Raw genomic sequence first — 26,706 nt, forward strand, 5'->3', positions numbered from 1 at the left:
GGGCAGGGGGTGGGGAGAGAATAAGCTAGTGTTGCTTGAAGGGAGAGGACCTTAGGCTGAAGGCCACGTAGCTCTGGAGATTGTTGCCTTGAAGACGTGCCTGTTTGTGTGCTTGTCAATAAAGCAAATGTTACAAAGACTGCAGATTTCTCCTGTGCTCCTTTTTGGGAAGCTAAGTGGGGTCCATTTGGTGGGTTTCTGGTTATGACATCAACTCATAACTTCCTTTTCTTGAATGAATGCTGTGTTATGTCCCAGTGTTGGCCCTGAAACTCTCAACCTCACTTCCCACTTCAGGGTTAAGTGGGAGGGCACTTTGTGCATGCACAGAAGCACTAATCACGGGTGTTAAGGCACAGCCTTTGAGATACACCTTCAACAGCTGGAAGGTGGTTGTGTGTAAGTGTTGTTTTTTGTTTTGCATCCATGACAAAATATCCTATGCTCTCTCCCCTTGCTGATTCTCTCAGGCAAAATACCCCCCATTCCTCAGTGGAATGTCCCAATTCCCCCAACAGGTCCAGTTGTCTACATGTTAAATTTTGCCGCCAGGTGCCTGAAAATTAAGCCCAGCTGCATAATAGCAAGATTTTTAAAAAATAATTATCTCTTAACAATGACATTTGGCAAAACCTGTTAGTTTCTCTTCCAAGCAGTTTGCCAAAGCATGACCAGAATACGAAAAATGGGCTAAATAAATGAAAATTTAATGCAGTGACACCAAGGAATAGTAGTTGTTTGTTATCAAAGCCCCTCCAGAAATTGAAGCTGTTCCAGCTCTAAAAGAGCTCTCTCCTCCCAAGGGAGATGCAAAGAATATTTGCTCAGCAAAACAGAGAGAACACACAGAGCTGAATACATGGAAAGTAGAAGGGGGGTAGTTATTCAGAAACTAGTCTAAAGGACAGAACGTCCCCCTCCTTCCACAATTCACGTTTTTTTAAATTAAGTTTTCCAATATTTCCACAATAACCAAATTATAAAAATAAGAATTCCCAAATTATACCATTATCAAAGTGCCAATCAACTTTCAATTAATACGTTTTAGTTAAAGTGGCTCCCCGCATGGTTTGGGTGCATTTCTGATCTTATGTCACTGTGTGCCATAATCTTAACTAATGTCAGTTACATTTTAGTTATAATAATCCCTTAGTCAAATGAGGAACTCATTATCTTTATTCTGCCATGTGTGTGAAAACTGTTATATCCATGGAGATTCCTTCTGTCCATATATGCTGTTGTCTCGAACTTCCCAGCTGTTTTCTCCCATCATGGCTTGGGGCAGAACTGAATCTCGAAGTTTCTCAGAGGTCTTATATCTCTCCGTCCCTCGCTTCAATGTTTTGGAACAGGTGACAGTCTGCTAGAAACCATTCTGCCTCACTACCGGTAGTAAAACATGTCACAGATCTTTGCCATTTCCCTCTCAGCCTAGGAAAAAGTGGGCAGTTCTCAACCGTGCTGAAGATTTAATCCTTTCCAACTCTCAGAATCTCTGCAGCATTCTTATCACAGCCCCCATTTTCTTTCCAGCAAGAGATTTATGGCCTAATTAAACTTACATTCCGTCAGCAGCACGCACAAATAGTCTCTTTTTCCTTGTTTTTAAAGGGAGGTGAGGGGTTTTTAAAGGCAGTCTTGCCTTTCCAATACTGTCATACTTGAGCTCCCTCTTCATTTCAGCGTTTCCATTTTTGCTTGTCAATATCAGCATTACTCCAACATCCTTTCACCTGTAAACATCGTTTTATCTTATATTCCAGAACGGGTTGTCGAATCCTATATAAAAGAAAATGTGCACTTCCCTCTCCCCAATCGGCTCTCACTCCAAATAAAATCTTACCTCAATTCAAACCTTTGATCCGTGTAGCTGGTATATTCTGCAGTATGTTGTTGCAACCCTTTCCCATCATGTGCCAGTACTTTAAAGCCAATTTAACATCCAATTAAACAGAGAACTTCTGCTTCTTAATGGCGGTGTAGGAGGGTTTTCACCAGGTGAGGTTTTTTTGCACGCCTCCCTGCCTCCCACATCTCATGCCAGAGCGAGAGCCAGGTACTTAAGACAAACTGCAAGTGAAGCCCATTCTCCCCAGCCCTGGAGGGAAATTGCAAGGGCTTGTCATCCTTGTTTTTTGTTTGCCGATTCCCTGCTGTCCTGATGGCTGCCTCCATTAAGGCAGGTGGGACTGGAAGCCCCAATTCACTTTTTTTTTCTAACCCCCAACCACAAATGTTCCCATCCTGCCAAGATCTGGGGGGAAAGGCCTGCAATTCTTAGAAATGAAGCCCTCCAAAAGTGCTGCAGTACGGGTTGTTTACTGGATTACATTGTTGAGCTCCTCTCCAACAACAGGAACTATGAGCTGTAGTTCAGCGATGGGATAATGAAAGGGGCACTAAAAATAATTAAGACATCCAGAGAAGACAACATGCAAAGTGGTGATATCGGAGTCTATGTAGTCAGCAAACGCAGAGAGGAAACCTGAGGCTCTCCAGATAACAGAAGCTTGTTATATAGAGAAGAGGGATTTGTTTCTATTGCAGAGAAGTATTTGCTTAGGGTGCACAACCTGTGAGCCATGGGTCCCGATTCTGCAGGATTTCTCTTGTACAAAGCCCAACTGAAATGTACAGAAGTGAATACAAATACAGAGCTATAACCTAGAGGCGACAGGCTTCCTGCAACTACTTCTCATTAAAGCAGTGGCCAGGGAACCTGTTTCTTCTGGAAAGCCACATTCTGCTGTGGGCATCCTGCAAGGGGCTGCATGCCAGGACTGTGTGGGGCGAGTGGGTGAAGCAGCAAAAGTGACTTTTTGCCTAGCAGTGGACCAGAAATTGCTACATCTCTCCTGACCTCCTGCCCCCAGCCTGTCTCCATCTGGGCAAGAGGCATGATCACAGTTCTAGCACACGTTCCATACAAGCGAAAGCACTCTAGGAGGATACAGAGCAGGGATAAGCGGTGTTTGTGTGTGTGTGTGAATCATAGAGTTGGAAGAGACCACAAGGGCCATCCAGTCCAACCCCCTGCCAAGCAGGAAGCATCTTTAGGGATGGACAAAGCCTGGAAGGCTGAATTCAGGCCCACAGGCCCAAGGTTCCCCCACTCCTGTCTCAAATAGTTTTACAGTGGTACCTCGACTTACGAAGACGATCCGTTCCATGGCTGTCTTCGTAAGTCGAAGTCTTCGGTTCTCAAAGCGCCTGTTCTGCGCAGGGCACACGCGGCAAAAAGACTTCCGGGGTTGTCGACTTTGGAATTTGAACCCTTCGGAAGTCGAGTCGTTCGGTTGTCGAGGTACCACTGTACTCTGTTCCCGTCACCCCAGCTCAAAGTGAATGAGATGCCAAATAACGATTGAACATTTTATTAATCGTAGAGAGGGGGGGGGAAACAAGTGTGTACACACACACACAAAAAATTCCAACAGTTTTAAAATTACATGCCACTAACAGAGGGTGTTTGGGTGTGTTTGTGTTAAGGGGTGTGTGGTTAGAAAACACACTTATATACTTGTTCAGTGCAAGAACCACAGAAGCAGCAGCTGGGAACTTAAAAAAAAGAGGGGTCAGGACCTAATCAGGGCAGACTAAGAGTGGAGGGGAAGAGGAAGTTGGTGGTGGTTTTTCATGATAGACGCTGGAGATTCCAATCAGCTAATATGCCACACTGGATAGTCCAAGCATTGCAGGAGACAGCGACCTGATTGCCCCTTCTGCTCCTGCCGACTGATGTCTTCATAAAAGCATCCCTTTACCCCCTCCCAAATTTAGGAAGGGCCAACCTTGAAAAGCCTGGCTGAAATAGCAGGTGTGTGTATGACAAATTTTTAGCCTAGAGGCAGTCTCCCCAAACGCTGAGGACCCAAGGCAACAATTCCTGCTGGGTTCATATCTGTCACCGCCCCAAAGTAATATTTTCTGCAAAGAGTTGCTTCTCCCAACATGCTATCTACAGAAGCTCCTTCCAGCACAGAAGATAGGGTACGAGGGGAACCTGAACTAAGAAAGAATAGTAGTGAGTTTGGTGAGAAATTAAAACAATAGGGATTTAAGCACCCCTTCCCCCCCCCACCTCTCTGGGGCTGGAGGGGAGAGGCCTCTGCTGCATTCAACTTATAGCATAGGAGAAGTTTGCTAACAAAGGCACCCCCTGAGAACTAGTTAGTTTTGTTGCTCTCTCTGATTAAGTGGTGTTAGAGATACTGAATGGAGGAACCCTGGGACTTTTTAAATCGCTGTGATGGGGGAGTGGCAGGGGCGATCTGACTTCCTACTGAGCGAACTTCATCAGGAGGAAGGCCAAATCAATACCTCATGCACAGCTACATACAGCACTGTGGGGAAGTTCTCATGCAAACCACGGGCAAAAGGTTACAGAAGCCCCAAGCAGGCCTTGCCTCCCCAGAGTGTTCACATTGATCATGCCAAGTGTAGGTTTGAAGGGGCTGCTCTGCCTCTCATGAGCTTGCACCAGGAGGCAGGACTGGAGGGGGGGGTGAGGGAGAGGCTGCCATTTGCTGCCACCTGGTGGCACAACAAAACTAAATATTGAACCCAGCTAAGATGAGAAAGGGAGGAAGTATCACAGCTGCCCAGGAAGGTTTCAGAACATGGAGCGAACGAAGAGTGGAAGAGGGAGGTGGACTCCAGAGTCGGCCATTGACCAATATCACCATATGGATCCACTTGAGCTGGGGGCTCATAGACATGCAGGGAAATGGGGAGGGGGAAGAGAAAGATCAGTCCAATTGGGGTCCAAGTGGAAGAGACAACAGCGTTGGGGCTCCTAGGGCTCAAACCAGTGCCAACACTGTGAAAAGAGAGAAAGAAAATGAGTTAAATTCCAAGGGTTACTTGCAGAAAGTTGCATACAAATTCCTCCACCGCCAGATTTCCAGATGGCTGGGTTTCTTTCTTGCATGAACAATCCCATATGCAATTATGAACATCTATTGTGACTGTACAGCTAGGAGAAGCAAGAGGGCTGCAGCTCCACCCTCTTGTCGTTGTTGGTTGACGGCTGCGACAGGAGCTGGCAGCTTGTAGGTATTAATGTGTCATCAGAAGCCATTCAGCCATAATCTCCGTGTCACCTCAACCACCAATCTCTGCCCCGTGAAGTCAGTCCACCCACTTAGACAATAGTCACTGAGCCAGGAGGAATCGAACTGTGTACATGCATTGTGCAAACTAACCTGATAAATATTCAGCCCCAGGGTTACAAAAAGGGCAAATCAAACTACTTGTGTGTGGGGATTGAAGGAAGATGCAAGAGCTACTGCCAAAACAAAGGAAGTTACAATGCTTGGGCCTTTTTTGTTTAGAAAGCAAATCTATGGAATTATGTGCGGTGAAGAAAATGGAAAGAGCAGCATTTCTCTACCTCTCTAAGGACCACCCACTGAAGCTGGAAGGTGGGAGTCAGAACAAACAATAGGAAATACTTTACACCGCACATAGTGGAATGCATGACCATATGACACCAAGGCTATCAAGAGGCAATAGTCATAAGGGCTATGTACTATCTCCATGATCAGTGGCTCCAGACTACTGGGAAGCAGCCACATGCCCCAGGTCCTGCTTGTGAGCTTCCTACAGACATGTGGTTCGCCACTGTGGGGACCAGGAGGATGGACTAGATAGGCATTTAGTCTCATCCACAGCACTTGCTCCAAATTCAAGCAAGCTGCAACGTCTGTATCCTTCCCCATCCAAGCTTTTTTTTATGTACACCTCTCCCTCTCACCCCTGCTGATTATGGAGCTGGTAAAGAAAACCTCCCCTTGCAGCAGCAATTCCTTTCCCGCCTCACTCCTCTTCCCTTTGGCTGGAATAATTCAAGTATCAGGAGAAACACTTGGGCACTCTTCCAAGAGAGTTTGCACCCGTCTCAAATCTGGGACAGGAGCAAGCTCCAAGGCACCTCGGGAACAGAGGTTAAGAGGAGAAGGCCTCTGCTGACAAGCACATCCTTCCTAGTTGGAAGCAGGGCGGGAAGCAAGGACACAAGGCGAGGTTGTTCCCGTTGGGGAAAGGACATTTCTGACTCACCAGTCAGCGCCTCCTGGGCGAAGTATTTGACATCCACATCGGGGTCCTGTGTTAGTTTCTCCAGCACTGGCTTCACCTCATTCTGAAGGGTGCTGTGGGGATAAGAGTGGCAGAGGGATGAGTAGGAAAAAGTAAGTGGAAGGCAAAGGCAGTAAATCCAAAGGGCTTCAAAGGCCCCAAGTGCTTCTCCCACTTTCCCCCCTCCCCATAAATGCATCCTCCAATTGGGAGGAGTTTTGGGACTGCTGCCATAAAGGCATCAGGTGCAATGGTGTCCCCAGTGAACTGTCATACTTGTTGTCCAGGATTGGTCCAATTTTCTGAAGGGACTTGGCCACGTTGAAGCGGACGTTTGCTACGGCGTCGCCTGCCATCCGCAACACAGTGGGAAGCATGTGCTTGGTGGTGATCTCCTGCCCACACACCTCTGACAGCACCTAGCAAAGGAAAAGGCATAATGGAGCTGTATCATGATCAAGTGGGATTCACAGGGTACGTAGGAGACTTTGAGCTTCCCTTGGCTGCTAGGTCTGTGCTGCCCCCTCACTTTGAATGCCATACTTGCCGACGGAGCTAAAACGATGCCCTAGCCCTCAGAAAGCATAGGAGGTTTCGCCACTGGGAGTTTCCACTAAACAAGTAAAGCGCCCCTAAAATTTCTCAACATGTTTCACAGAAAGAGTATAATTAATCTGTTCCATAGGAGTCCTAGAAGAAGCACTCAGTAAAGGAGCAGTTTGAGGACTCTCCACTCCTCCTCCTCCTCCTCTCAAAGCATGATGCCCAATATCTAAACCAATCGACAACCCAATGCCTCTTAATGGATTTCCCTGGGCAGCTTATTCCTATGCAGAACAGCTCCATGAGTACTTGGTGATAAAAAAAGAAGAAGAACTCTGGTGTATCCAAGGCTAATCACCCTCAGAATAGACCCATGGAAAATGAATGGAAAGGACTAACTTCAGACCATTAATTTCAACAGAACTTAGAGACAGACAATCTAATGTGTGTTTGGGGGGGGGGGGACGACCTGGAACCTGAAAGTTTTTACTCTCAAGTTTGAAAAGCAGGAAATCTCATCAGGGTGGGGTGGGGGAGCTCTTTTGTACCTGGCATAGGAGTCCATCCATTTCTAATGCCCCCCATCACCCTCCTCTTCCTCAGTGGTTTACACTGAAGGTAGTTTATATGGGGGGGGGGGCAAATTCAAAGTTCTGCACACAAAATGCCTCAAAAGTTGCAATTAAAAATATGCACCCGTTAATTTTGGTTCAGAAAACGGGTACATGAAGTAATCATGCAGAAATGGAAAACTCCACTAAAATATTGGAGAGCAATTTATTATCTGGAGAAAGAATTTTAGCTGCATCCAAATGGAATTGAAGTTCCTTCTAGGTCTAAATCCTTTAACAGAATATGGGACGTGGCAATATTAGAACAATTAATGACTTATAGGTGAGAGGAGAAAAGGAGAACATTTTTCATGCAGTATGGCAGCTCTTGCACATTCTTCCCTTTGCCCTGAGTTTATCCCAACTTCCTCCTCTACCCCATCCTTGCCCCAACTCACGTTGATGCAGAAGAGCGTGGTCATGCGGTGCAAGTAGTTGGGGTCGTTGGACATGGCCAGCACCTTGGGGATAATGGTGGCATGGGCCCAGTCCTTGCCAAACTTCTCCACAAGCTTCTTGAGGTTGCTGGTAGCTGCCTCTCGGATAGCGTAGACTGGAAAGGAGAGCAGAAGAGCAGTGTCAGCACAGGTTAAAAGGTGAGAACGGTCTGAACTAGAGCTATTGTCCAACTTCTTCAGCACATTTGGCACCCCATTTGCAAACCCACTCTGAAGTTTGCAAGATTTTCATGCATGTGTGGGTGCTTATTAAGGTCGTGCACCGGATCTGGCTAAAGTCCGGAGCCCAAACCAAATTCGGTCAATGGGAGGAGTGGATATCACTCTAGGTCAGGCATCCCCAAACTGCGGCCCTCCAGATGTTTTGGCCTACAACTCCCATGATCCCTAGCTAACAGGACCAGAGGTCGGGGAAGATGGGAATTGTAGTCCCAAACATCTGGAGGGCCGAAGTTTGGGGATGCCTGGTCTAGGTCCTTAGCATCTCTATGTCGAAAACCTTCTATGCTTTGCATTGGAAAACAATAGAAACCCAGCTCAATTTTAGACCACAAATGCTGCAAGGACTGGAGTTGGGATTGTACTCCTATGCCTTATACATGTCACTTGTTTCCTGCCCCATTAAAATTCAAAGCAGGAGATGGAAGTGCGACAGATTTCAGAGCCCCGCTCCAAAGAACAATAGGCATCTTTCCACTGGCAATTTACATCCACTCTAACGCGGCATTTGTCACTGGTTAAGCATCCCTTCCATGAAAACATTTGAAATTAGCAGTGAAATTCGGGGTGGAAATGAGGGAAGATAGGCTTTCAGAGATTTCATAAATTGATAGCTCATTTAACAATTTGAATTGTTCATTGGTCACACATTTTACTCGGTGAATATGAGACTGAAAGACACAAGTTCACTTCTGAATCATTCTGGATGCACTGAATGGTGTGTTTTTTTTAAGGCAGAAGGAAATGGATAAAAAAAGCAGTAGCTTTTGGTTAGAAAGCTTTTGGGCCTTGTACTTTTTCAACAGCCCCTAAATGGCCCCAGATATTTAAATTTTAGTTACATTATTCCCCCTCCACACAAAATGACTAAAAGAAATTTTAATTAGTGAACATGTTATTGAATACACATTTGTCTGGTTCAGATATTGTAAACCAGGGGTAGTCAACGTGGTAGCACTCGGATGTTCCTGAACTGCGACTTCCTTCATCCCTAACCACTGGCCATGCTGCCAAATATGATGGGAAGAACTGGTGCTCTTCAGGTGTTGCTGGGCCTCCTACGTTGGCTACCAGCTCTTGTTACAAGAGCAAGCCTCAGAAGGCTTTATGGTCTCATGCTTCCCCTCTGGTGTGGCAGCAAAGTGGATCAGAAGCCTTTTTTCTATCACTGTATGTTTGCCACAGCCTGCAGTGCCATCTGAACTTGGACAAGCAATGGTTAACCTTAACTATGGTTTTAAAAAAACCCCATCATTAATAACCATGGTTTAGTCTGTTATCTGATGTAAAACTAAGCAGAAGCTTCTGAGCTGTGCCAAAAGCATGAGGTTTTCTGTGGCTTATATAAACCATAACACGTGTAAACCAGGCTATTGAGTTAATGTGGCAAACAACCATGGAAACGAGCTACACTGCCCCCCTATCATTGTGAAATAATAGCATTGAACTTGAGCTTAATTGCTCCTGTGGCTGAAAAAGAACTCTCCCATTCAATATTAAAAAATACAACTTTTATTCCTGCACTAAAAGCTTAGATGAGTCAATTCTCTCTGCTGGAACAGGAGCTTTCATAATGGATCCCATTAGCTTTGAAATAAACTTTCTATGTTAAGAGATCTCTAGTTGGATATAAAGTGCTTGATATTTTAAAGAGATATAAAGCACCTGGGCCATAATTTAAAGAGCCACTTTAGCATGTGCTCTTGGCCCCCCTTCCTCTCTATAGCCCTTTCCCCTACAAATAAGGGTGATAAAAATCAACCCTCTAGTTAACAGGGAGAGACTGCACTTCTAATTCTTGTCCAGATGTGGCATTCTACCTTCCTTTATTTGAACAAATGCAAATGTAACCATAGGAAGAAAAAGGGTTAAGGGAGGAAAGGGAAATGTTTAAACTTGAGAGCCTTACCATGATCCACCAACCATGCCATGCAAAGGGAATTTAGCTTCTCGTCAAAGAATTCCACACCCTACAGAGGGGAAATTGCAGAGAGCTCAGATTAACTTGTAATAATGCCGTTTATGGGATTCTCACAGGCAGAAACAAAACACAGAGAAAGTGGTCTCACTCATATGGCAGGTAGGGAACAAACCAGTACAAAGGTTGTGAAAAGTTCCAGGTCTTTAAGCTGAATGGTTAATACTCCCCAAGCAAATGGGCAGCAACTAGCAGTTCCCACAAGGTGGGAAACATACAAAAGCCTTCACAAAGCCAAACAATGTGCCTGCGGCAACCCAGGCCCAGCTGACCCAAGAACATTTTGATCACTGCGTTCTCCCAGCACGTCAAACCTGTTCACTCATACGCAAAAAGCCAAAGATGCACTTACTAGCTGCCCAGCCAACAGGGGCATGTACTCGATGATGGCCAGTCGCACACGCCACTTGGCATCCTCTGCCAATTCCACAATGGCTGGCAGCAGGGACTGGGACAACTGCCGGATGCCAATCACCTCATTCACACAGTCCAGGTTAGAGATTATATTGAGTCTGACTTCCGGGCACTGCAGAAATGTGAACACAGTGAGATCAGAGGGCAATTCCACCTCCCAGGTGCAACCCCTAAAATCTACCCCCTCTTCTAGAACTAGTACATATGGACTGTGAATACTTGCATATCTTCTTCCACATCTAGACTAGGCTTGCAACCTTTTGACTTGGCGAGGTGGCTTTGATTTATTTTCTTACTACCCCAGCTTCCTTCCATCAAAAATCCCAAGGTGGCATACATGTGGCTCCCAGGCAATCACCTATCTAGGCGCTGACAAGACTCAGACTTGCTTAGCACCAGCAAGATGGTGACCTCACGTGCCTTCAGTCCATACTGGGGGCACAGCCTCCCATTTCAGAGGTGGAAGACACCAACCCTAATCTAAATTGGCCTAATTTGGCCATATAAGCCCTTGAACACCAAAGTCAAGGGTAGGTGTGGTACTATGTAGGAACCTGTTGGTCCATCCCATTCATTATTGAGTTTGTTCACAAATCTTTCCAGTCCCAGCTACCTAGCACTGAACCTGGAACCCTAAACATATAAGCATGTACTCTTATTACTTTTCTATGGCCTCTCTTTAGAGAAATTGGTCATTTACAACTCCAGCTGAGTTCCCAGAATTCCTTTGGGGGGGACCAGCAGAGTTAATTTACATTCACAGTGTGCAGAAACACCCCAAGGCATATCTGAGCCTCAGCTAATCTTATGTAACAACTCCCCCAGGATCCAACCTGGTGCCCTTCAGACACTGTTGGATCCTAACTCCATCAGCCCCAGCCAGGAAGGCCCAATGGTCAAGGATGATGGCAGTTGTAAGTCAACCATATCTGGAGGACACCAGGTTGGGGAAGGCTATATTTAGCACTTCAGAGGCAAGGGAGGTAAGCAGCCATGAAATAATGCAACTTAAGGAGATGAAGGCAGGGAAATGCTCCTAAGGCCAAACAGTTTGACACAGAACTGTTAACAAGTGGCCCAAAGGAACACGATGGGGGGGTGGGGATGGGGTGGACCACTCACCTCATCTTTGAGCTGAGCCAAGAAGAGAGGCAGCAGGTGTTCAATCGTGTTGTCTTTGCCCAAAATGGGAGACAATCCCATGATCACAGATGCCAAAGCTGATTTTACATGTTGATTGGCATCTGACACTAGTTCCTGAATGGCAAAAAGTAGTATTAAAAAAAAAACAAACAAACAGAAATTTACTTGCTTGCTGTGAGGCCAACCAAAAACACTGCACTCTGGGTAGCTGACAAACATAAAATACAAGCAAATGGGACACACTGAACACAAACATATCTGCAGTAACTCTTCAACCCATATTCAAAGCATACATACATCTTACTTCTTTATTCTATTACAAGCAACCTTTATACTGTAAATCGCCCTGTGAATGTCAGGTGACAGGCAGTATATAAATTTAACAAACAAACAAACAGTAAAGTCACCCCCTGCTTTAACAGTGAGACACTTGCCTCCATGGTTTCTTCAGCCCTTATTTGTACTGTTATTGCAAGCCTGCAAATGCTTCAAAAAACAAGCTCAAGACTCACTAGAGATTGTCACGTCCTAGAACATACCTTAATGCAGGGCAAGATCTGGGTCATAATGACATTTTCACGGCAATCAGGAGACAGGTTTTCACAGAACTCTTAAGGAAAAACAGTAATCACATTGTTAGGGCTTCACAACCAAAGTGGTGCAGTGGGAATGCTGTTTATCTGGCTAACAAGGAGCCCATCAGGAAGATACAGTGGTGCCTCACTAGACGAATTTTCTTATAATGAAAAATTCGTCTAGCGAATCCCATAGGAATGCATTGAATATTTTTTGATTTTTTTTTTTTGCCCATAGGAACGCATTAATTGAATTTCAATGCATTCCTATGGGAAACCACGATTCGCTAGACGAATTTTTCATAAAACGAACTCGTCTAGCGAGGCAACCTCCGCTCAAAAAATCCTTTCATTAAGCGGAAATTTCGTTAAGCAGGGCATTCGTTAAGCGAGGCACCACTGTATGAGCTCTAAGTTAAAGCTCTAGTAGTCCATTAGGCATCATCACTCCACTGTCAGACTTCCTAACACACCATAATGTACAAATTGCTGACCTCCTGAAACGTATCTTCCTGCAACTGAATTTAGACAAGTCTCTCTTGTTTCTATAAACAATGTAATTTGGCTGTTTAAAGGTTAGTTGTTGCGGCATTATAGAACTACGTCATGTGCAACCTTTAAACACTTTACCTCTTATAAGCATTCATTTTCTATCACTTACATTGCCCCTCTCCCTAGTTTCTTCAAGATGTCAAATAAGTTCAGAATAAAGCCATGTATAGGGAACAGAAGTTATATTACAACAACGAAAATCTGATTTGCAATATTTGAATGCTGAATTTACCTTTTCTAGAACAGAAATAGCACAAAACATGAACTGCTGTTTACAGGATTTCAGATACGTGAGAATACGGATGTGGCAGGAGCACCCCCTCAGAGAATCTGGGTTCCCTTTGATTCCAAACAATTGGAAGGCTCAAGCCAACACCACAGGCGGTGTGACTGCAACTGACCTTTGACTTTGTGGGAGGCAGCAGCCCGCACTTCAGCTTCACAGTCTTTCATCAGGTTCTGGAATGCTGGGACCAAGTCGGTTTTTGTGATTTCTGGACCGACAGCTTTCTGGAGCTGTAGGGAAGAAAAGGCAAAACATATGATGATGATCCCAAATGAATCCCTGCCAAAAAGAATTGTGCTCGAACTGAGAAATACCCTGGAACTGCAGAAATAAGAGGAAAGGACCCTGCTTCTGACCAGAGGAATAAGAGCACTAAGTGAGTTTTTGCAACATTCTTTTAATAAGTTGAATTGAGTTTTGTTTGTTTTAAAAGCAATAATGTGTGTATACACACACACAAAGTTTGAATTTCAGATGATTTGATCAAAAGGCTGGGTAAAAATCTTTAAAATAAAACGAATACCACACAAGCACTGCTGTGGCATAGATGGACTCATACTAACCTCCGTGAACTTGTCAGCCACCATGTAACGGACCCGCCAAGATTTGTCCTCTGCTGCTTGCCGTAGTGTTGGCATCACCAACGATTCCAGGTCCTCCTGGGGCAGGAGCTGTGCAATATTAACACAGGCCTCCACAGCTAACAAACGCACGGAGTCCTGTATGAGAGACGTGAGGTGTGTTACAGGTGATCTAGTCTGGCCCAGCCCTCTCCTAGAAAGCAATGTGCCATCCCACAGACCTGCTCATCAGAGGCCAAGTTAGAGAACATGGGGATGATCTCGCTCTTGACATGTTCCAGCTCCAAGACCTTTGCGAATTCACCCAGTTTAGAGGCTGCCGCTCGCCTGACCATCGGAGTGTCATCCGAGCACAAGTTCCGGAAGTACCTGCAGGAAAGGGATAAGTGACAAGGACCGTCAGCTGGGAAATACAGAACCGTCTGAATTGGTGTCTCTCACCCTTTGACATCAGTGACCCAACAAACAGGCCCTGGACCTTAAAGTAAAGCATCTCACTTACTGTCGGAGCTCAGCTTTGACCGAACTGGAGACTCGAGGGTAACAGACACTGAAGAGGCCACAAGCAGAGGTGCGGGAGGTGAACCAGTCACCTCCTGCCAGTCGCTTCACGAGGGGCACAAAGTGGGCCTCAAGGTCAGATGGAGAGTGTTCATGGGAGATGGCTCGCAGAGACTCCACTGCTTTGTCCCGCACCACTGTCTCCTCAACAGTAGCAAGGCTCTCGAGCGGAGGCTGCAGCACAAAAAGGGAGGATGCATTACACATTAAATGCAATGTCTGCAGCTTAGCATATCGAAGAGTGTTGTAACACCAAATGTGTTACTGCCTGACCTTTTGTGGGTCTCTTATTACAGTAAGTAATAACAGAAATGGAGGGGGGGGATTTGAAGAAAAATGTGATGTTTTGAAAGCTAGATAAATTATCTAAAGATGTGGCATCCTGTCTAAGCAACTTCCTCCCAAGGGAATGTAAGACTGGCTCCATCTCAGCTTTCTGTTCCACATGGGTTTTTAATGGTTTTTAGTATGTGAGTTAATTCCACTTCTCCAGATTTCAATGTATGTTCTGCTCCATTCATAATGTAGTTTACTGATAATCTAGCAAGGGTCCCCAAGGCAGTATGTGTGCACGTGCACACACACAAAACTAAGTTTAGATATTTTGGTTTTGTACACTGCTTTGGATACCCTCTCTAGGGCCAAAAGACAATTTATAAATATTTTTTATAATAAATCAGCAAATCCCTCAAGGAAGAAAACAGTCTTCTAATAGTTCCAGCATGCCCCTGTTACAGTCTTTGGCCCCTGTGCAATTTCTGGAAATACAGAAATTCTGTTTTCAAAGAAGTATGAAGAGGAGGAAGAAAATATGGAAAGCAAGGGGTGCAACTTGTATTGTGTGACAGTGTATGTCAACCGTGCATGGAATCCAAATACAAAGTTACAGCATCTGTTGTTTTGGGGCAACATTGTTGGAAGTGAATTGGAAATAATAATAATAATTTATACCCCGCCCATCTGGCTGAGTTTCCCCAGCCACTCTGGGCGGCTCCCAATCGAGTGTTAAAAACATTCCATATCCCATTAAGCTGCACTTTAGAAGCAGGCAAAGGGTGGATGCATGCTACCATTTCACAACATATCCTTTTTACTAGTGGGCAGTATAATTTAGAATCCAAGCTAGGGCCACCCTCAAATTTGCTAATGACCAACACTTCCCCCACTAAAGTTTGAAAGGAACAGAGGTGTTATAAAATTTCACATTCTCCCACTGTGGAGATTACTCTTCCCCAGGCATTCACTGGGCTTACCAGCAAGCAATGGACATATTCAGGGCCCCCAACCAGAGCTGTGAAGGTTCCCAGCTGTTCCGCCAGAGCAAGTAGCACTTCATCCTCATCATAAATAGTGTCTGTGGGGAGAAAAAAAAATCAGTTAAAGCAAATAGAGACTAAAATCTGCATTGTCAAGAGCAGGAAGTACACCTTGGGCACAAGCAATCCCATCAGCACAATCTTGAACCAACTAAATTCAACAAGGACGCAGTCCCTTTCTTTTGGCAAGGCTGCATTCATCAGCAAAGCTTTGAAAAGGATTTAAAATTCTGTAAGAGTTTCAAGTGCCACTGAGCACATATATACCGCAGCCCTAAAAAGAAAATCACTACAGCTTTGGAAAAGGGATTTGGCGTACTGCCCAAGCTGCAATTCAAACTTGCATGCATCACAGCCCCTAGACTCAATTCCTATTCCCTAAAATCAGAGTTCCTGGTCTTTTCATTACCTGTGAGAAAAGGCAAAAGCTCGCTGCGCGTCCTCTCAACTCCCAGGGCTAGTGCAATGGTGGAGAGTTTCTTGATGCTGTTCAGACGTAGCTGCATAGGAGAGAAAGAAATCAAAAGAACACATTTTTAAAAGGTGAGCCACTAATTTGCCAGCCAACCCTGATTCCTCATGAGATGTCACTGGAGTACAATCAATATAGCGATAGCAGGTTTAAGTGGTATGTAGTCAGAAAACATGCTGGACACCAAAGAAAAGGTCCATGGGAGGTATGGCTTTTCCAAACTCTGAAATAAGCAGGCCATAACTTGTGCGAGCGAGAAATGGGGGGGAAACATTTCAGAGATGTCCCCTGTAACTTTCTTGATTACATACAGAACAAACCTACCTTGCAAATAAATCTACAAAAGGTGATGGCCTACTTATCATTTTTACACTACGATATGCAGTCAGTGTGGCAAATTGAGGGAACCAAATGGGACACTTCCTGGACAGAGAAAACCTGGACATAACTAGCTGTGCGTTCACTAGATTGCTGTAATGTGCTGCAAGTAGGGTTGCCTTTGAGGAATACTGGACTACCTATGTTTTCCAAAAACATGCCTGCTGGTTTGCCAAGTGGAACCAGCCAACAGAAACATCTCTCTGTTTGTTTTAACGCAACTGCACTAACTTCCAGCCCATTTTTTAAAAAGAAAAAAGTATTAGCAGCTGTCCTGGGAGCAGCAAAACGGTATGAGTGGAACATAAACATTATCTATACAATTCAATAAATAAAACACCCAATTGTTGAGATCGGTTGTTTCCTGTTATGAATCACCCAATTAATCATCCACCATCCCTGTTAGAAAAGTAATTTCTGGAAGGCTACTACTGGTGGCAGATCATCATCATGCAGCAACACCAAAGGGCAGATCCATTTTCATTTTTGAGGGCACTGTGAGATAACATCATGAAGCCATGTAGATTCTAGAACAATAAGTTTTGTTAGGTGGGCCCAGTAATAAAGGTAAAAGGACCCCTGACCGGTAGGTCCACTCGCGGATGACATTGGGGTTGCGGCGCTAATCTGGCTTTACTGGCCGAGGGAGCCTGTGTACAGCTTCCGGGTCATGTGGCCAGCATGACTAAGCCGCTTTCTGGCCAACCAGAGTAGCGTATGAAGCCATCTAGATTCTAGAACAGGCATCCCCAGACTGCGGCCCTCCAGATTTTTTGGTCTACAACTCCCATGATCCCTAGCTAACAGGACCAGTGGTCAGGGAAGATGGGAATTGTAGTCCAAAACATCTGGAGGGCCGAAGTTTGGGGATGCCTGTTCTAGAACAATGAATTTCGTTAGGCAGGCCCAGTAATAGTTGAGGGCAAAAGATATTTCTTTCTCTCATTAACACCCCTTTCAGTTTACTTCTTCACTCATTTTGCATGCAGTGCCATTAAACTATTGCTTGTGAATCCCACTGTTTTGAATAGTTAAAAGGAAAGCCCCCAAAGCAGCAACTCATAGTTGTTCTTTGCTTTGCTGGGTAAAGGGAAGCTCTTTGAATCACCTGGAGAGGGGCAGGGATACCCCTACAAGATTGCCTACTGTGAAGGGGTGTGCGTGCGTGTGGAATGGTGTTGAGCAGGCATACGCCGAGGTGAGCCGGAGTGCACGCGGGTACACATGCGCAAACGCTATTTCCGGCACTCCTTCCAGCGCGAAGGAGGCATGTGCACCTTCCCATTGGCTGCAGGAGCTTCCTGCTGTCAATGGGAAGCTGGCTAGCGTCGTGGAAGGCGGTCCCCGCTCTGCTCCGCTCTGCTCCAGTGCGGCACACAGGAGCTGACCGAGTGGGTGGCGAGGGTCCATAGGCCGCTTGTGGCCCATGGGCCTTAGGTTGCCGACCCCTGGTGTTGAGTGTTTGACATACCAGAGAAGATGATTAGGTACCTTACACCTATCCCCTCTTCCAATCTTTCCCTCAATGAAAATATCTCTGGCCACCTCGCCAACCTGGCCTCTGGTCTGCTGATGCTGTAGGAAATTCCTCCAATCTATTACTTTAGCATGGTTGATCTGAACTATATTACTGAGGGTAGGTAGGGTAAGGGAGCTTGGAAAAAATACTCTCTCCCAGCTGTGCCCCCCTAGGTACTCAGGTTTGGAATCAGATTTGATTGACTGGTTGGAGAGAATGATGTGGTCTTCCGCCAGGCTTTTCATCTATTTAAGTAGCAATCTGCTGTGTTTGAACCTTGTGCAGGACAATTAGGACAAACTGGAAATTCTGCTGCTATACTGCCCACCCTGCTGTCTAGGGGTCTCACTGCCCGTATCAACAGATGTGACCTCAGCTTTGTTGTTGAGAGTGCCCAGAATTGCTCTAGGGGATCCCAACACCCACCATATCAAGGGCAGCTCTGGACCAGACAGCCAGAGTAGTCCCAACATGTCAATGGCCCAAGCCATGTAGCAGAGGACAATAACGGTTTTTTTTAGTAATATTAATAATATTATTACTGCAGAAAACATACAGAGGGAGAAATTCACATGTTTAGGCTGGCATACTAGCTATGACCCTACCTGGGCAAATATGGGCTAGCTTTCAAGCCCTGATAACCTACTGAATTTATTCCTGCAATGTGTATCATATGTGGGGAAGCTAGAATTGAAAATGTTTCTGAAACTTCAGTTAGTACCCTTGTAGCCATATTCTGTATCTTGTGGGGCAGGTGTATATATTGTGCCAGTACTCCATCATATTTTTGTTTGTCATTATGATATGTATTTTTCTGTTTTTATATTGTAAACTGCCTTGTGATCTTCAGATGTAGCAGGCACCCCCAAACTTCGGCCCTCCAGATGTTTTGGACTACAATTCCCATCATCCCTGACCACTGGTCCTCTTAGCTAGGGATCATGGGAGTTGTAGGCCAAAACATCTGGAGGGCCACAGTTTGGGGATGCCTGAGATGGAGGGTGGTATTGAAACTGAATAAAATAAATGATAAAAATCTTCACTGACTTCTGTTCCATTCCTAAGCCCAATTTTAAGTGCTGATTTTGACACTGGCATCTGAAGGAGCACCTCTCCCCATATGTACCTACATATGCCGAGTTGTCATCTGATGCTCTTCTCAAAGGGCTCTTGCCAAATGAGGCAGGGAAGGTGGCCCTGCAGGAAAGGCCTTCTCAGCAGCCTCACCATCACCACCTGTGAAGTGCCTTCCCCAGAGAAGGCATCTATTTTAAGATATTTCCAGCACTTTGAAAAGCTTTCCTTTTCCCCAGGGCTTTTAGTAACTACTGTTATAACTCTGCAAAATTTGAATTCCTCTGTGGTGCATTTAATTTAATGTTGCATAGTTGTGATCGTCTGCTCAGTCTGTATTTATATATAGTTCTGAAGTTTTTGTTACTATACTGATAGAAATTATTATAACTTGTTCTTGTTTTTATCTTGCCAGCCCCCTAGAAAATGTCTTATAGGGCAACTCACAAATATTCTAAATTAATAAAGATGGAGAGCCTTAGTAACACCCATCTCATGCTACATGTACTGCACTGCACACACACACACATCTGCCATTCTTTTCTATAATACCATAATGTAATGTAACATGGGAAATTGATTTACATAAAGAGGCAGGTCTTACACTCTAAATTAAGCAGCGGGGACAACAGCTTAAAAAGCAAGAATGAACAAGGATAACAAGGGATAATGGTAAGTAAGGGAAGCCACACAATTTAAGCTTGGTTTACAACCTTGAAGTAATTAAACACATTTTACATCTGAAACAGAAACCCCTAAAATGACACCCTGAAGCTCCTTTCATCACATCAAACCACAGCTGTATAATAGCACATGTACATATTCTTCCAATGAACCTTTCCTTTTCCCTCCCCCAACCCTTTACTGGCTTTTAGACTGTTAACTCCTCAGGGCAGAGACCTTGTTCTGTGCTGCTCTACAAACAGCAGTTCAGTGTTGCTTTTTTACATACAAAATACAAAGGAACAGCTATTTTAGATGCACCTCGGGTGCCACCTCTGCTAGCCCTCAAACAATTCCAGCACTGCAGCCGTTTGGCCCCAAAACACATCTGATGTATCACCAAACAAAGTATTATGGATGGTATTGAGGGATGCAGCCATTCCCAATGGGCACCATGCTAGCATTAATCACAGATTCCAAAACTCTGCATTCCTTACAACCAGAAACCCAAGTGATATGAGAGAGAGAGAGAGAGAGAGAGAGAGAGAAGGGGAGCAGTCGCGCACCCCACATACATACTAAGGCTACCTCAAGGAGGACACCCCTACTGATACCTCCCCGCCCCCATGACTGGCTCCCCTCCATGACAATAGGCAATGCACCACTTCCTCGTCTATGTCCTTAGCCTAACAAGCCCTTAGCAGAAAAAGCCGTGGTATGACGGGCAGGAGACCCCTCCCCTGGAGATCAGAACAAGACGCTTCCTTGATTGGTCAGGAAACACCAGTATAATGAATAGGCGAAGCTCGACCCAATCAGGAGCCTCCTCTCGCCATTCCATCAATATATTTATTAAAGAGAAAATGCGACCCTCCTCTTGGTGGTTTTGACTAACCCCCATACCAAACAGGTCGCCCAGCCAATCACGTGGCTGCTCGCATCACGGACGAAGGGGGGAGTTACTGAATAATACGGACCCTTCCATTAGCCAACACCCTGCTCCTCGCCTTCTCAAATGAAAATCCTTACAGCCAATCCGGTTGAGATTCTGATCGCTCACACACGGGGTTCTCGGATGAAAAGCGGCCGCTGATTGGCCACTGTAACCCAAGGCGCGGCTTTCGGGCCCCGGCTGCCCGAATAAACACCGGCCGCTTTCCCTTAGGCCCAGGGAGGCGTCCGTAGACGCGGGCCGTACCTGAACGTCTTCGTTCCGCAGCTCATCGATCAGCACAGCAATAGGGTAAAGGGAGTCATCTCCGTCGGCGGCCGCCATCTTACCTCCCGGCTTCGTCTCTGAAGGGTGCGCGGGGTTCGCGCAGACGCCTTGCAGGGGCGGCTCAAAAGCCATTGGCTGCCTAGGATGCCAATCTCAACTATTCCTGAAGCTAATTGGCTTGTTTCTAGCACGCCCCACCTCTTCTGTACTCCTGTTTGAAATAGCCTTATATCAGTCATGCTCTCTCTTGCTATTCATTGGATTAGACATTCAGAAATCGACCACTCAGTAAAAAGCATTAGGAACGGGTTCCCTTAATTCCCACCTCTTCCTTATAGGCATTGGCTAGATGTACTCTATCCCCACCTCCGTCACCCTATCATGGGTTGAATTTTATATTTGTATTCCCAGTCAATTCGGCTTCGCGGGCTCTGAAAGGAAATTGCCCCTCCATCCTTGGCACGCTATTGGATGGAACCGAAAGCCCGCCCTCCATGTTTTGGAAGACGATTGGCTGTTCATTTTTGAGCGACAATGAAGAGTATCCAATAGTAGGCATTTGCTTCGCCCGAAGAGGCGGAGATGGACAAGGCGAAGGGGTCAGACCACATGTATACACGTTGCCGAAGCAACCACGCGTTATTCCTGCCCGCAGGGCGACGGAGTTCTCGCCTGACGTCACTGTATATTGTGGCGCAATTTTAAAACGCAGCCGTATGATGTCATCTTTGCGGGATAATAGGATAAACTAAAAAAATGCAATACGTAAAAGTGTTACATATGTAACCACTATTCACCAAAGAATTGGAAGGGACCCCAAGGGTCATCTAATCCAATCCTATGCAATGCAAAAATCTCAATACATAGGCCCTTATCCAATTTGAAACCGTACCTGCACCAGCTTTGCTTTGCTAAAATGTATTGGCAGTTTTCATGCTGCACCATTGGTTCTTCTCCCACTGTGGCCATGCTCCGTCTAGTCTGCACAGTGGACCTACCATCCATTGTTGCACCAGCCCCATTCGATGAATAAAATGCAAGCAACAAAATAATTTATAAACGAAATGTGTGCACATATGTGTGAGCTTATGTATTGATAATAAACTCTCTGTGTGTCTCACTGAATGCATGCCAAACAGAATTATACAACATCTTCAGCTGCTCTGGTGCTGCACTGACAAAAGGAGAACATTGCAAACGACCTCAAAGGTCGAAACGCAGCTCCCAAACCGAGCAGCGCTTACAGTTTCTTGCAGGCACTATGACAGCTGCAATTCCCTAACAACCTGGTTATCTTGAAAACAGGTCTGGAGCAAAAAGAACTGGAGGACACCATGTTGTCTACCTCTACTCCAGGGGTCCCCAAACTAAGGCCCAGGGGCTGGATGCGGCCCAATCGCCTTCTCAATCCGGCCCGTGGACGGTCCAGAAATCAGCATATTTTTACATGAGTAGAATGTGTCCATTTATTTAAAATGCATCTCTGGGTTATTTGTGGGGCCTGCCTGGTGTTTTTACATGAGTAGAAAGTGTCCTTTTATTTAAAATGCATCTCTGGTTTATTTGTGGGGCATAGGAATTCATTCATAATTTTTTTCAAAATATAGTCCAGCCCCCCACAAAGTCTGAGGGACAGTGGACCGGCCCCCTGCTGAAAAAGTTTGCTGACCCCTGCTCTACTCTAATGACTACTCCATGGCTCACAAACTACAGTACCTGCAAGCAACCCAAATTACTTCTAGGTCAGCGTTTCTTTTTTTTTATGGATCACTTGAAAGTTTTCTGGGGTCTTGGTAGACCATCTAATAAACTGTTCTCCCCCCCCCCCATTGAAAGCACAGGCATTGCTCATTTATATATATTTATATATACTGTATATATACACACGACCCGGGTGGCGCTGTGGTTAAACCACAGAGTCTAGGGCTTGCTGATCAGAAGGTCGGCGGTTCGAATCCCTGTGACAGGGTGAGCTCCCGTTGCTTGGTCCCAGCTCCTGCCAACCTAGCAGTTCGAAAGCACGTCAAAATGCAAGTAGATAAATAGGAACCGCTACAGCGGGAAGGTAAACGGTGTTTCCATGTGCTGCTCTGGTTTGCCAGAAGCGGCTTTGTCATGCTGGCCACATGACCTGGAAGCTATACGCCAGCTCCCTCGGCCAATAATGCGAGATGAGCGCGCAACCCCAGAGTCGGTCACGACTGGACCTAATGGTCAGGGGTCCCTTTACCTTTATATATACACACACAGTGTTTTATATATATATATATATATATATAGCTTCCAGGTCATGTGGCCAGCATGACAAAGCCGCTTCTGGCAAACCAGAGCAGCACATGGAAACGCCGTTTACCTTCCCGCTGTAGCGGTTCCTATTTATCTACTTGCATTTTGACGTGCTTTCGAACTGCTAGGTTGGCAAGAGCTGGGACCAAGCAACTGTGTGTGTGTGTGTGTGTGTGTGTGTGTGTGTGTGTGGACAATTTATATACTACATCAGTTTAAACTCTAAGCAGTATACAACTTTGTTAAAACATCTTAAATAGCAAATAAAAAAAATACACTAGAGAATTTTTACAACGTATAGAACACAATTAACAACAGTTTTTTAACCAAGCACAACCATATAGACCATCGTCCATTGGATCAAAAGATCTTTGAAGTTGATCTCAGTCATTGGGTAAAAACAAACACAAATTAAGCTGCATGGCCAAACACAAATATGTTCAGCTGTTCTGCAACCTCTCAGCAGAACGTCTGAATGGAGCTTGCAGATCAAGATTTGGAAACCTCTGCTCTAGATACGGTAATAACATGAATACCAACAGCAGTTGACTCCCAGCAACCCAGCAATGCCTTCCAGAAGAAATAACCTGACAATGGAGCCTGGTGCCCATTGGGATTGGTAGAGCAGAAAGCAACAACACGAGGGGGACTCAGAGCCAATGACAGGGAAAGCCAAATCATTCCGGTTTTACTTGGATCCTCTGCCCCAGGGCCACCCCTATGGCAAGGCTGGGCGGTGCCGGGCCGCCAGGGGGGCACCATGTTGCTGCGCCTGCAGCAGTGCCCACCAGGCAGCCGCGCTGGGAAACGGCGCGGGGGGGGGGGGACGGCGGAGGGATCTTGGTGCCAGGGCGCCAGATATGCTTAAGACGGCCCTGCTCTGCCCTGCTGAGTTCTACAAGGGGCAATGCTGTGACTAAGGAGAAGCAGAGGATGACAGCCAGTACCACCCCCTGTAAGTAAGGACTCAGGTGAGTGAGGGCTGGCTGAAGACAGGCTGAGCTTGGTGAGGCAGTGCCCCCTTTGCCCCAGTGGTAGGGTTGCCATATTTTAAAAAAGTGAAGATCCGGACACAAAATTCATCAAAATCTATACTACCAACATGGGCTGCCATACGTCCGGATTTTCCTGGACATTTCAGCGATTTCCACCCGGACACTGTTTACGAGGACTGAATACCAGCTATTTCCGGGAGTAGAGCCTGCACCTCAGGAGAAAACTGACCAGACAGGCTTGCTGAGACAAGAGTCCCCAAGGACAGAGCCTCCAAATGTCCCTATTTTCCAGGGACAGCCCTGGATTTACAGAAGCTGTCCCGGTTTCTGTTTTGATCGCAGAGTGCCCCGCTTTTCCTTAGGCCGTCCCTATTTTCAACAGAGAAGTGTTGGAGGGAAACCCAGCCAGATGGGCGGGGCATAAATAAATAAATAAATAAATAAGAATAATATACAACCCCCGAGCCAAGGAGATAAATAACTACACAACCTTTAGAAGACATCTAAAGGCAGCCCTGTATAGGTAAGTTTGTTTGTTTTTTTATAAAAAAGTTCAATGTCTTATTATGTTTTTATGTTTCATGTTGTTAGTTGTCCAGAGTGGCTGGGGGAACTCAGTCAGATGGGTGAAGAATAATAACGAAAATGATGATGATAATAACAGGACATTCCTATTTTCATCGGAGAAATGTTGGGGGATATGCCTATGGAACGATGCCTGTAGATGCTACAGAAGCAAAATTGTGAATGGCAAGGTTGCCATGGAAACAGAATCTGGAGTAAACTACATTCAGACTGGTAGTTGAATAAAAACCATCTTTTATTTATGATGAGAGTTATAAGGTCATCCATATTACTTGGGGGGGGGGCTGTCAGGGCAAAGAACAGAATGCAATATTAACCGACAAGGTAATAAGTAAAAGCATCAGCAAAACTCCTAAAATGCAGTGCTTAAGTTTATCTTTGCCTTTCTTTCTTTTTGTCGGAGGAAAAGCAGCATTAGCCACTCAGTAAAATAAAACACAGCTTTACACAAAGAGAGCCCAAGTTTTGCTTTAAAATACTAGTCATTGAAAAGGCCAGGGCGAATCAAAAGGGCTTTCGCACTGCGCTAAAAAGATCATGAGGGAAGTGCCATGTTACTTTTTCTGAGGAGGCATTCTACAACCAGAAGGACCTCTCTCTTCTACAAGAAGGACCCCTCTCTCAGGGCTGGACTGCCAATGAGGGTGAAACAGCCCACATCCGGTGGCAGTATCTCATGGGATAAAGAATTCAAGGAATCAAAGCTAAGATGTGCTTACATGGAGAGTAATCATTACACTTGCCACCTGTTGTTTTTACAAGGGCCAGTGTGTTGCAGTGGATAGAAATTTGGATGGACACCTCGGAGACCAGGGTTCGAATCTCCACTCTGCCATGAAGTTCACTGGCTAACCTTGAGCCAGTCACTGCCTCTCCATCTAACCTACCTCACAGGGCTGTCGAGAGGTTAAAATGGAGGAGAGGAACCATGTATGCCACACTGAGCTCCTTGGAAGAAAGGTGGTGTATAAATATAAACATAATATTCCCCCTGAAAGGCGATCAAGGAAACCTTGTATTCTGCCCTGAACTCCTTGGAGGAAAGGTGGGAGCAAACATTCCGCATGTGTGCCATAAATTTAAAGCACATAACCCCCTCTCACAAAAATCCTGGGAATTGTAGTCCACCCAACTGCACCCTTAAACTACAGTTCCCATGATTTTGGGGGTGGAGAGTCATATGCTTTAAACCTATGGCGCAGCAGTGTGACTAGTTGCCAGGGAGGTGGGGTGAGCCACTCATGGGGCGGGACGAGCCAGGGCAGGGTGCACCACAGAGCTTGTATGCAGTCAATCTGCTGCCTCCCCCTAAGCTGTAGGGCGGCTGAGGGGAAGGTGGCAGGCAGACGCAAGCCCCACACTGCCCTTTCAGGCAGCGTGGAGCCTGCAGGCGCCGGGCCACTGCGTCACGCCCAGGAGAGATGCATGGCATGGGCATACTGCAGGCCCCACGGTAAATGCCCCTACACAGTGTGGTGCCCAGTACGCCCCTGCCTCCCCCCAAGCTACACCTCTGCTATGGCATGTAAAGGTAAAGGACCCCTGGATGGTTAAGTCCAGTCAAAGGCAACTATGGGTTTGCAGCACTCATCTTGCTTTCAGGCCGAGGGAGCCAGTGTTTGTCCACAGACAGCTTTCTGGGTCATGTGGCCAGCATGACTAAATCGCTTCTGGCGCTGTGGAACACCGTGATGGAAACCAGAGCGCACAGAAACTCCGTTGATTTTCCCGCCGCAGCGGTACCTGTTTATCTACTTGCACTGGTGTGCTTTCGAACTGCTAGGTTGGCAGGAGCTGGGACAGAGCAACGGGAGCTCATCCCGTCACAGGGATTCGAACTGCCGACTTTCTGATCGACAAGCCCAAGAGGCTCAGTGGTTTATACCACAGCACCACCCTTTTAACCTTTATCTTTATCTTTACCTTTGCTATGGCACGTATTCACATGAAAGGCACGAGATTAACTTTCCTTTTTCAGGCAGTGCTTATGCAAACACACCTTCAACTCTGGGCTGTTTTGCCTGAACTTGGGGGTGGAGGGTCATGTGCTGCAAAACACACACAGGTTTATTGAGTTGTATGCAGGAAGTTACTGTGCACTCATGTCTCATTTTGGTTTTCTCATCCCCAGATGGCCCCCTCCTTCTTCCGTCTTCTTCCAGCCAGACTGGTATAGTCTTGTGGGCTGGAACTTCTCCAT

The 26,706-nt window shown here is 45.8% G+C and overlaps 1 protein-coding gene across 1 annotated transcript; it reads right to left on the bottom strand.

The window, feature by feature from the left end:
• Positions 1-3,358: 3,358 nt before the first annotated feature.
• PPP2R1A (protein phosphatase 2 scaffold subunit Aalpha) lies at positions 3,359-20,725 on the bottom strand. Its single transcript, XM_035118153.2, has 15 exons — positions 20,620-20,725; positions 15,725-15,815; positions 15,253-15,353; positions 13,941-14,173; positions 13,660-13,807; positions 13,421-13,576; positions 12,973-13,087; positions 11,984-12,054; positions 11,424-11,558; positions 10,240-10,413; positions 9,819-9,879; positions 7,631-7,785; positions 6,355-6,497; positions 6,061-6,152; positions 3,359-4,819 (listed from the first exon to the last, which is right to left on the bottom strand). Exons 1-15 carry the CDS (start codon positions 20,695-20,697, stop codon positions 4,803-4,805), a joined length of 1,770 nt encoding a protein of 589 aa, XP_034974044.1. The 5' UTR covers positions 20,698-20,725; the 3' UTR covers positions 3,359-4,802.
• Positions 20,726-26,706: the final 5,981 nt, after the last annotated feature.

The sequence above is a fragment of the Zootoca vivipara genome, chromosome 6 (genome assembly GCF_963506605.1).
Source record: "Zootoca vivipara chromosome 6, rZooViv1.1, whole genome shotgun sequence".
Taxonomy (NCBI): domain Eukaryota; kingdom Metazoa; phylum Chordata; class Lepidosauria; order Squamata; family Lacertidae; genus Zootoca; species Zootoca vivipara.